The following is a 12,254-nucleotide window of genomic DNA, read 5'->3' as shown; positions in this document are numbered from 1 at the left end:
GATGGAAAATCAATCCTGGCCATTCGTTGTAAATGAGCTCTCTATAAAAGCTCAAGCTCTTCATTTGTAAAGGCTAATAGTGAATAGTGAATAATGAATAGTGAATAGCGAATAGTGAATAGTGAATAGTGAATAGACTCTCTCAACCCCTCATCTTTTGCCATTTTTTCAAACTCAAGTTAGTTTAGGATCAAAAGCATCACCATATTGTAACATCAAATGATCTAAGTTCCAGCAAATCAAGCATTCAAGCATTCAAATGTAAGTCCCCTTGTGATTCGAGCATAATCACATCACACCAATAAGTTCATCCACACGTAGAGACCCTACATTCAAGAACCTTGGAGTCTTCTCGAATGATCCTTAAGCAAATCTTCAGCATTCGAGAGATTTTGTTCAAGAGAGGATAAGATATTTATGGTATTTTATTATGTGTTTGCATGTGCGTAAAAAACACATCAACAAAATGGATTGAGGATACAAAGAGACAAGCGGATGATTTCCTTACTCATTTTGTCCAGGCTTTTGACAGGACAACAAGGCTCATAATCAGGATACAGTATCTAGAGGAACTTTGGGAGGAATTCTGATCTATTCAGGAGAAGACTATTCCACGCTTCAGAGCTTTGAAGGGGATTCCTATGTCCACATTGATCAGGGAGAATATTGTGCACAGTGGAGATAGATACGATTTCCATGGCTGGTATTGTTCATTAGCCATGAAGAAATCAACTTATGAGAGCACACAAAAGAATTGTGCAGAGATGGAAGGATTAATTCATGATATTCGGTCGAAAATCCTTGTCTCGATTGAGGAGTTATTGGGAGTTGATGTCAGTAAAGCCAGTGGTTTACACATAGCCGAGTTGAGAGAAAATGAAGTTCATGTACTTCAATCAGTTGGACTCTTTGAAAAAGAGTTAGATAGATGACTTGGTCTCTTTGTTGATTCATGTTCACAATCCACAGAAGCTCATGGCAGATTGGGAGAACACCTTGGATGCTTGCTCAGATGCGTTGGACGTGATTGATTTACAACAGGATACCTTACCCAACATTTCCATGGAGGAATTAGATTCTGTATTAGCTAGATTCTTGGATTATGCTGTGAGAGAAAGAGATGCAGGATGGAATCTTCTAGAAGATTCTTTATTTGATGACTAGGTGTCTTTCTATTGGGCCATATGTTGGTGGCTCCATTTTTTATGTAAACCCTAATTAGGGTAACTCTAGGGTTTGTTGGCATGATCTTGGCCATCGATTTTGATTTAATCTTGGCCATCCATTTTGTATGAGACTCTATATATACCTCATTGCCTCTCATTTGTAAGGGTGAGATTTTTGAGAATTGTTGGTAGATGCTGCAAATTTGAATAAATCATTGTTTGCAAATTTGAATATAAATCTTTGTTCGACTTGATGGTGATTTTTGTTTAAGTGTTGTTTTGCATTCAAGGTTCTCAATTCCTCCAAGTTAGATTAGAATTTTAGATTGGAATTCGCTTTCAATGTTTGTTAGATTGAATGAAAGGATTTGTTGAATGTATTTGTGTGGAATCCATTAATCCATACCACTAGCCTCTTGCTGATTGTAAGTGTGTCGTGCGTGGTCAACTGAAAATTTATGCAAACTTAACTTCGATTATTATACATCTAATGTTATGCATCAACTTGGATGGTATCAATGTTTGATGGTAGTAATTTGAAAATCTATGAAATACACCTTAAATGATTGCACTAAGCTTGTGTCAAAATCTGTTCGACTTGATGGTGAGACCTTGCCTAGTTTGATTCCATTGAATTTGTTCCTCACGTCTTGCATTCTAGGTTTAGAATAGATTTCCTATCCCTACTCTCTTCTGTCCTTTTTTAAAAAGTCTTGTTAAGATTAAGTCCAGAACTACATTGCCAAATCCTACGTTATCAGCACACACATTCCATATTCATGATAAGCAAAGTTGATTTGAACAGTTGTGTAAGTCCCCAAGTGAAAACAACAATTCACATCGACCACTAAGTTACCGACTTGTCAAGACCTGACTGTAGAAACCTTGGAATCATTTTAGTTGATCTTACCCTTAGCATTTGAGGTGATTTTGTTCAAGAGAGGGTAAAGTACTTTGGTATTTTATTCTGTGTAAGTCCCCAAGTGAAAACAGCAATTCACATCGACCATTGAGGTACCCACTTGTCAAGACCTGACTGTAGAAACCTTGGAATCATTTTAGTTGATCTTACCCTTAGCTTCTGAGGTGACTTTGTTCAAGAGAGGGTAAAGTACTTTGGTATTTTATTCTGAGCCTCATCTTAGAATATGAAAATAACCATGATGGAAATATTTTTCCCTAAGGAAACTGTATTCAAATTGTTAAAGAAATCCATCTGGCCGGCTCTAGATACATTTTTCCCATGCAAGAGAACAACTAAAATAATTTGGTAGTACTCATAAGGGACTAACTCACAAACCCTTTTCATAAAGAAAGTGCAGCAGACTACAGGACATAACTACACCTCTGCAATCAATGTCATGGCTTGACTTGGGGGGAAGTTCATGTTTACTTTAGCTAGGCATTCATAGATTTTCTAACATTTATAATCTGTAAATTTACTTAAATGGCTTCTAAGAACTCTTTTAGAATCTGAAGATTGCTGGATCAGACTTTTGAGGCACATATTTTGGTCACTAGAATGTACAAATGAAAATGGTAGCTATAATTTTGACTGTATTTCATGTGGTCATCAACGTAGAGCTGAAAGCAATTGTTTTGTGCAGATTGTAGATGATGTTGAAAGGGAAGTTTTGGACATGTCTGAAGCTCCTAGTGGAGATTCTTTAACAACAGAAGAAAAAAGTTCATCAGAGCATTCTAATAAGCACGGCAATTATGTGGAGACTAGGGGTGTTTCGGCATCTGTGACTTCAGCAACTATTTCACTATTTCATTATTCTTCACTCTCAGAGAGTACGAGTCCCTTAACCAAGATATTACCTCTGTTGTCCAGAATGTAAAGAGAGATGAGAATCCATCTACAGTATCAATTACTATTGAATGTATATACCTTGTTTCCCATGTGTTTAGCAGAAGGAAGGAGAGTACTGACATGGAATAAAATCCCATTACTATAGTAGGGATTGGCACCACGGAAATAAAAGTTTTACATCAAAGCTCTTGCAGTTTTAGGTAGTAAATAAGTTGTAAGCTACTAATATTATATGTTGAGGAAACAGAGAAATAAAATGAATAGTTCTAGTTCTTATATTTAGAAAGAGTAGGGATTGGCACCATTGGAAATAAATTTTCTACATCAAGGCTCTTACAAGATCAGTTTTAAGTAGTAAATAAGTGTACAAATATTGTATGGTGAGAAACAGAGAAATAAAATGAATACTTCTTATATTAAGAAAGAGTAGGAATAATGTGCAGGGCATATTATATGGCTATTTCGACTGTCTCTTGTCTTCACAAGAAGCAATTCAATTTAGCTTCTACACTATTTGAACTTATTGTGCAACACCAAGAGTGTTTTTTGCCAATTAAGTTTGTTTATTCGTTATGTCTTAGTCAAATTTATTATATCACAGTAAGAGTTGGGACTGAAACATAAAAGGTGGTGCTCTTGCAAAATAACATTAGCAATATGTACTCTTGTTGATTTTTTTGATTTTTTTGAAGTAGCTCCACAGAAATTTTTTGAATTCGCTTAACTATAACATCTTATAAAGAAATAGTACCCGTGTCATGAAAAATGGATTTATCACACCATAGTTGAAGGAATGCATGTATTAGTACCCTTGTTATGAAAAATGGATTTATCTACCATAATTGAAGGAATGCATGTATCAAGACATTTATGCTCAAATGCTAGATAATGCATGCACCTTGAGGTTCCTTTCAACTTGCAGGATTGGACCATAACACATTAGGTTGTATAGGTCCAATAAAGTCTTGGTTATTCTTCATATTTGTCCTCTCTTGCTTTGCTTTTTTTGAAGCTTATGAATCCTCTCAATCATGTGATAGGTCATTTTTTCTTATTTATTCGATGTAGTTTTATAAATATTTCAAAAGATTTAGGGATTCATTTTTATATCATACAATTTCAATTATATAATAAAATCTAATATATAATAAATATTAAATTATTTATAATTAGTGAATTAAAAATAATTTCAAAATATTTAATTAATATTAAATTATTTATAGTTAGTGAATCACAAAATAGTTTCAAAAGATTTAATTAGGGCACCCCAAAATCATGGATGCGTATTTATTTTCAATGTGTTCAAATTGCAATCATTTTGATAAAATTAGGGCACCCCAAAATCATGGATGCGTATTTATTTTCAATATGTTCAAATTGCAATCATTTTGATAAACAACTCATGTATTGTAATATTTTGTACTTTGAATTCAACTAAGTTTGTGTTGGCATTCTCAAATGTCCCCATCTATCTATCACTACCTAAGTTCTCCTCATTTCCAACTCTCATTTGATTTATCTAATTTTTCAGAGTGGTTTCCAAAACATCATTACAATTTAATTTGTCTTTTGTCTTGTTTTCACTCAGATTTATTCATCTTCTTTATACATAATAATTCAATTATTTTTACAAATATGTTTTATGTCTTTTGTCTTGTTTTCACTCAGATTTATTCATCTTCTTTTTTCATAATAATTCAATTATTTTTACAAATATGTTTTAAATATAAATATAATTATACTGGAATCGTCTATTTTCTTTTTACCCAACATTCAACCTAAGGTTATTACATCTTTTTTATTTCTCTTTTAACAGAAAGATCAAATAACAATAATGTCGATCCCCTTTAATTCCAAAGGGTTATTTGCAAGAAAATTTCTTGTAATATGGATCCTTTTTATTTTTATCTCTTTTAACTAAAGGATCAAATTTAACAGTAATGTTGATCCCCTTTTAATTTCAAAGGATTTACATTATAAAATTTTAAAAAATTACTTAAGAAATTTCATGTAACACTTATCCCCAATTAGTTGTTGCCCTTAGTAACATAATACATTTGCATCATAGCTCAAAAAAACCTAATTAGTAAATGTTTTTTTTATTTAGTTTTTATTTTTTTATTGTAGTATAAAAGGGTTTTTTCAAAGGGGTCAAACCCATGTATAATGATTAGCATGATTCAACATTTTAGCCTACTAGTCAATAACCAAACTAAGAGTCTGCTTGTATCAAAGTTGAAACCATCAATAATAAACTGAAAAAAAAATGGATATCAATAAAGAACATCACTATGACTAATTGTATGCACAAAATAGACAACCTGCTTATTTCCTTCTTATTTGTTTTCTGCCTTGTGATTTTTACCCTTGTATTAGTTGATTTCTTGGAGTTTATAATGGACCTCAAACACACTTGACCTCTTCTTTGTTTCTTACTAGAGAGAAGGTGACAACTGGCACTCCTTTCTTAGAATACACTTGACCTCTTATTTGTTTCTTACTAGAGAGAAGGTGACAACTGGCACTCCTTTCTTAGAATAAAGAAAAATGGATAAATTCATCTTTGCCCATATTTTTGTACTTAATAGTTTCCCTTCTTTGCATACCTACAAGGCTTGATTGTCCTTTTTTTCACTCGCATCTTGATAAAGAGATTAGTGAGTGCATATCCTTCTTAATAAGAATGACCCCCCTTCATCTGAGGGAAAGTCCCTTTGATCCACCTCTAACATCTTTCCCCTTCCTACTAACCTTCATAAGATCTACCAAATTTGAGTGCTTACTATCTTGGAACTTTGTGTCATAAATAGTATTGTAGTCTTTCTCTACTTTCTTAGATCATGCTACATCATCTTTCCAAGGGCAATCATCCCCTTGTGAGGATTAAACTCTAGCAAGTTTGTACGAATTATTAATTATTTTTTCATGTAGTACTATTAACATTATGACAAATCCATTTAACTTTCACTTTATTTATAATTATATTTCTCAAAATTTCAGATCTTTTCTCAATTTTTAATTCATAATTTGACCTTCAATATAAATAATATATATTTATTAAATAAAATAACATGAAAAATATTATGAATTTGTAATTGTGAGTAGGGCAAATTTATGAACTATGTTGTCTATTTAAATTTCAAAGGGTTCACAAAAATAAAGAGCTAACTTCACATATTTACTGACTTTTATTATACTCCTCTTAGGTATGCATATAAGAAACACTCTCTCACCTAATTCAAATGTGTGAACTGGCCATTTCACATTAATCCAACTTTTATATATATTTTGGGTAGCTTTTATGTTATGTTTTTTTCTTCTTGCATTATTTGTAATTTTTCATTTTTATACTAAGTACAATGGATGGAATTTGACCAAGATATTGGGGTATCGTAATAAAAATTACTTCAAAAGGTGATCATATGCAAAAAAATTTGTGTAAATAATCCTCCTAGGACTTGAGACTATGATATACATTTGCAACATGTCTTCATGATTGTACCAATTCACTAGATTTGCCAATCCAAAACAACATAATATATAACACTAAAACTCAAGCCCACTACCAAGCTCAATGAAAAGAGACTTCTAAAATGAAAAGGGAAATCTGGGATCTTCATCAAATACCAAGTTCTTGGAATAATCAAATATGTCATATTTGAAACATAACATTAATTTGTGTAGTTAGAAAATGTGCCATCTTGGCTTGTCTATCATCTATTAAAAATATAGCATGAGATCTCTTAGTGAAAAAGGTAGCATGGTGGTTTACATTGATCAACCTTAACCTTTAACATATAAATTTTTTTTTTTTATATGTATTTGACAAAACAAAGTTTGAAAAGGCCTAAACTCTTATATAATAAATCATTTTGTACGTAAATAGAACAAATACTATGAGATATTGACAAACTTATCAATCCATCAAAATAAAACATGATGAGACAATTGCAACTAATCTACCAAACACAATAGCAATACCTAACTAGTAATCGCACCTTGGTGTGCAATGGGTATGCTGAATAGACGTCGAAAGTCAATTAGGGAAAAAATTGGTCTAATTTTTGCGCACATTTGTTTAACACATGAGATCAATTGGTAGGCCATTTAAAAAATGGTGTTGTTTGTGAGACAAAGGTATCATTGAAGAAGCAATAGCTTAATTTGATATAGAGAAAGGGGGGGAATTAGACAAAGTAAGAGAAATAGATGAATAAAGAGGAATATAGATAGAAAAATAGATATGGAGAGAGGCGGAGATAGAGACATATTGGGGGAGGTAGACGAAGAGATCGGGAGATAGTTGTGTGGATAGGGAGGGAGTGAACCAAGGAATGATTTTGAGAGATAGAAAGAGGGGAGAGAGGTAGAATGATTGGTAGGTGAGAGAGGGGGGAGAGAGATGGGGGTAGAAGAGGGCAAGATAAGGAAAGATAGAGAGATACATATAACTTGGGAAAGGTAGAGGGTGTGAGAAAGATACATATAGAGAGAGAGGAAGATATGGAAGGAGAGAGGACGAAGGAGAGGGAGAAATAGAGATAAAAGAGCGATAAAATAAGAGAGGAGATGGAGAGATCGAAAGATAAAGATATAGGAAGTGATATATAGGGAAAGGTAGAGAGAGGGATATGTAGAGAAATGGATCTGGAGCTAGAGAGGGAGAGAGCAACAAAGAGAGGAGAGAGGGATAGATAGAGTCAGAAGGAATTAATATAATGAGATGGAAGTATAGAGAGAGAGAGAGAGAGAGAGAGAGAGAGAAGGAGAAATAGTTGTAGAAAGGAGATAGATAAAATTTGGGGGAGAGAGAGAGAGAGAGAGAGTTAGAGAGCGATATAGATATAAAGAGAGAGAAGGTGCTAGAGAAATAATAGAGAAATAGACTGTCTGTGTCAGCGAGAACGATATGAAAATGCAGATAGATTTAGCATTAGATTTGATTCTCTCTCAATATTATTTATAATTTTAATTACTAACTAAAAGAACAAGTATTTCTATAATTATAAATAATTAATAAAAACATAATTAAATTCTTGTAAAAAATAAGAACTAAATATTTAATATAACTAAAAATGATAAAATTTTAAAAAATATTTTTTATAATATTAAATAAATTATATCTAAAAATAGCACTTGTTATTCAATAATTCAAATTTTAATAAAACATTAAAAACTATAAATTTAATTATTTGTAAACTTTATTTTTTAATTTTAATTTCACAAAATAGACATTAATAATAAAAATAATTTTAGATTAAAATCTAAATTTAGAACTAAATAAAAAAAAATACAAAGTTAAAATATATAATATCTAAATGTTAATTAAAATAATAATTTAAAATAAATAAATAACAATAGCATCGGCCTAGTGTGATGACAAGGACAATTCTTTAACTGGAAGTTTAAAATTTCAATTATTCCTATTAAGCACCATCTTTACTATCTTTATTATTGGAATTTATTTTGGAAGCTTTCAATGGAATTTACTTTGAAAGCTTACATTTTGAAAATCCATAGGTATTTTATAAATTTATTAGTATTTAATAAAAATTCAAGTTGAAAACATGGAGTCCACTAGCAGTGCAGATGAACGAGTATGGTGATGATTTGTTCAATCATCTTGCACAATCTCTCGTACAATTTGAACCATTGATTTGTAAAATGAATTGAAATACTTTATAAAGGGTACATCTTTGATGTAAAGATTCAACTTAGACAATGTTAGACACAACCCTATTCAATCTTGCACCCTTTACTATAGGATGAGATTGGGAGACAAATTTGAGAATAATTTTATTTTTTCTTTGTACAACGATCCATGAAATATTTTCACGACCCTTTCCTTAATAATTAATTTTTTTAATAAGCTAGGAAAATAATTAATTGATGATAAAAAATTATTAAGAAAACATTTCTTTATTCAATAACTAGATAGAGGTAATGATAATAATGAGAATAAATTAATTAATTAATAATGATATACTATTAAAATTGGATAAATTTTATCTATACAATATAATATTGGGACAATAGATAGAATGAATGGTTAAGTGGTCATTTTTTATTCTTAATAAATAAATGATAATTAACTAAAATTTACTCTCACGTTGGATTAAAAAAATAATTGTTAAATAAAAGCTAATTTTCGTAATTTTAATTGAAATCAATATTTTTTATTTAATTACTGTGTTATATTCTTTGATTAAGTTGTTATGTGAGTTCCTTTTAATTATTTATAAATTATTTGTTCTCCACTACTTAAAGGGTTTAATTAGGGAGATAACTCGGTTTCTGGTTGATGAGGGTGTATTACAACCTGTTCACTATACCATTGTATCAAATAACTTTAACAATAGTTCTGACCAATGAGAACTCAAAGCATTCTTGATGGTTGGATAGTAATTTTCGATTGAGAGGAGGAAGGAGGAGGTTAGCATGTATTTAAAGGTGTTGAGATCAAAGAATGAGGCTTTAACAAGAGCAACCTTATTACCAAATAGTTGGTTTACTTATTTGTTTTAATCTTCTCCTTTATTCTATATTAAATGAATAACAAATGAAATTTTAAAATTAAATTTTATTAGAACTAAATTTCTATTTATATATTTCATTTCTTTAATGAAAAAACTTTTAATGTAAATTGCATATTTTGTAATTAAAAATAAATTATTATAAGAAAAATATCAAATGAATTATATATAAATAGCTTTCTAATAAAATTTGATATACATGGACATTTTTTATAATTTCTATAAGCACTTGAATTCGAACAAAAATTTATCCAATTGTAAATTTTTATTTTTATTTTAATCAAAGGTGGCAAGCCACTATATATTAATATTAATATAAGATATTACAAAAACTAGTTCAGAGAGCATACCGGCAGGAAAGAACCAGCAAGAAAACCTTTGGTTATAGCTCAATTACATCAAGTACATGAACAGTATCTTGAACAAGACCAAGATTGACATATATGTCTAACCTAATATTAAACCTAACCTATTTACATTTGTCAAATTTACATGTCATATGACCAATTGAAGATTATTTTAGCCAGCCCATGAGACAATTGCATATAAAATTGCATACATGGAGAGACAAATTGTATACAATATATATTAAATGACCAATACAAAACAATTCTGGCCAATCCAAGAGACAATTGTATACATGAAGAGACAATGTATGCAAGATCCAGACGCATGATTGGAAATTTCGTACATGACAAAATTGAAAGCTAAATGTAATAGATTACTCCTCCATGGCTTGGATGTCCACTTCATTTTCATCTTGATTCTCTTGCAGGTCGACATTAGCATCCACAAGCTGAGCAGGAGGGGTGGTGCTTGCATTACAGTATCGTTGTGGATTAACCGTTGGGAGACTGAGAAGCCTGACCATTGTGATGTGCTTGTCCTTGTGCTAAGGGAGTGTGAATGTCAACCAAGATGATATGCTCATGACCCAAAATCACCAACAACGCATAAGGGAGTGTGAATGTGAACCAAGAGGATATGCTTATGACCCAAAATCACCAACAACACATGCACTCTTTTTTGTATCCTTTCTCTCAAGCCCTGTCCTAAAATTCGTTCATGTCTCCCCAGCACCTGTTGCATATACCTGCAATTCTGCATTTCAAGCGTATGCTTTATAACATCATAAACATAAACAAAAGCATGCCCATTTAACAGGAAATGTCGGGGGGAAAGACCCCCAATATGAGCATGCCCCTTCAACAAATCATATTTTTGAACAACCAGTCTTAATTTGTTTCTTGGAATAAATTCTTGTCTAATAACCCTATTTGCAACAATGTCCAACTAAGAAGGGGATTGCATAAGATCCAAGGCATTAGAAAGGAGAATGGAAATTAGTTGGGAAGGATAAAGAATTCTCCTTGCCTACGGGAAGAGTATTTCTTCCCCAGTAATTCATTTGACGCTCCTCTTGAACTGCAGCCAATGAATATTGAAGACTTGCCCTAGTCGGTCATCAATGATGTGATCCTCGAATGGTTGCTCCCACTCTTCCACTGCAATACAAACCCTGTAATTTCTGGGTAAGTACTCCATCGTTGTACAAGAGTTGGCAATTTGGAGCTCCCCTATTTCAGAAGATGATGAGGTGTTTTGCATGATGATCATTGTATCTTGTTGTGGAAGCTTACAAACCCTTTCAAGTCCTAAAAACTTCAAAGCCTGGGCGATAATAATAGTCACTCGTGTCACCTTCTTAATTACTTGATATGCGGATAGCTTGATAAAACTTTTCACATGATGAAGAGTTTGTCCGTATGTAATATTCATAATGAAAGTCGTCGCATAAAGCCAATTGAAATTTCGCACATGCAATCGTAGGATTACAAAGGCAATTCACATCAAATAAAACCTGACAATTAGAAATAAATCCACACTCGAATTAATGATAAGATTAAATTCCTTTAAAGCATGTGTTGGCCTTGCCTTAATCCATTTAGTTGTACCCCTTGGCGAATGTGAAATCATATCATCCTTTACCAGAGACGCTAAATTTGGCAACTCGACTAGATCAGGACTAGATATTAGCGAGTCCACTTCAAATTTATCAAATCCCATATTAGCTAAGTAGTCTGCTGATTTATTACCTTCCTTGTATGTGAAATTTGGTAGTTTATATGTGAAGTTTGGTAGTTTTCAAAAGAATCAAGAAAAGTCCATATTTGAATTAATATGTAGTTAATCTGCCAGTTGAATGATTGCCTGTTTTTGCAAGCATTTATTATTAAAGTTGAATCTCCCTCAACATGAATATTTGAAAAACCTAATCTTTTAGCCATGGTTAAACCAGACAAAAGAGCTTGTGCTTCTGCAACATTGTTTGTACTCGGAGGAAGAAAAGCATATTTAAAAGCTTTCAACTTTCCCAAATGATCTCTAATGCAAATACCTATTCCTGAATCACCTGGATTACCATGAGAACATCCGTCAAAGTTAATCTTCACAAAATTCGAATTTGAAGGTTGCCATTTAATACAATTTCTATCAACTTTTTGTTTGTTTACCTTTGGGAATCCATTAGCTACTGGAACTAAAATCTGCTTCCATTTGTTCAAGATACTAGCATCCCATGAGGTGAAAAGAGAACTGCAATTGTGATGGTTTTGAACATAAACATTAACCAATTCAGAGGCAGACTTTTCTATACCTTCTAACACTTTCTGAATAGGAGATACCACTTTCTTGAAAATACGCTTATTTCTTCCTGTTAATTTTAGATCAAACTGATAG

The 12,254-nt window shown here is 31.9% G+C and overlaps 1 protein-coding gene across 2 annotated transcripts in view; it reads left to right on the top strand.

Annotated features, from left to right (window-relative positions):
* Nucleotides 1-3,260, top strand: part of LOC131066889 (uncharacterized) — a 57,878-nt gene extending 54,618 nt beyond the window's left edge. Inside the window, exon 3 of one of the 2 annotated variants that reach the window (XR_009111741.2) lies at nt 2,774-2,886. Coding sequence is in view for 1 of the 2 variants with exons in the window: in XM_058001759.2 (XP_057857742.2) it covers nt 2,774-3,010 (237 nt within the window). In the remaining variant the exon portion in view is untranslated. Of the gene's footprint in view, nt 1-2,773 lie in introns of both variants that reach the window. The other variant, XM_058001759.2, reaches the window with a different exon arrangement.
* Nucleotides 3,261-12,254: the final 8,994 nt, after the last annotated feature.

This window comes from Cryptomeria japonica, chromosome 9, assembly GCF_030272615.1.
Source record: "Cryptomeria japonica chromosome 9, Sugi_1.0, whole genome shotgun sequence".
Taxonomy (NCBI): domain Eukaryota; kingdom Viridiplantae; phylum Streptophyta; class Pinopsida; order Cupressales; family Cupressaceae; genus Cryptomeria; species Cryptomeria japonica.
The sequence above is the reverse complement of the archived record's forward strand: the minus strand, read 5'-3'. Positions and strand labels throughout refer to the sequence as shown.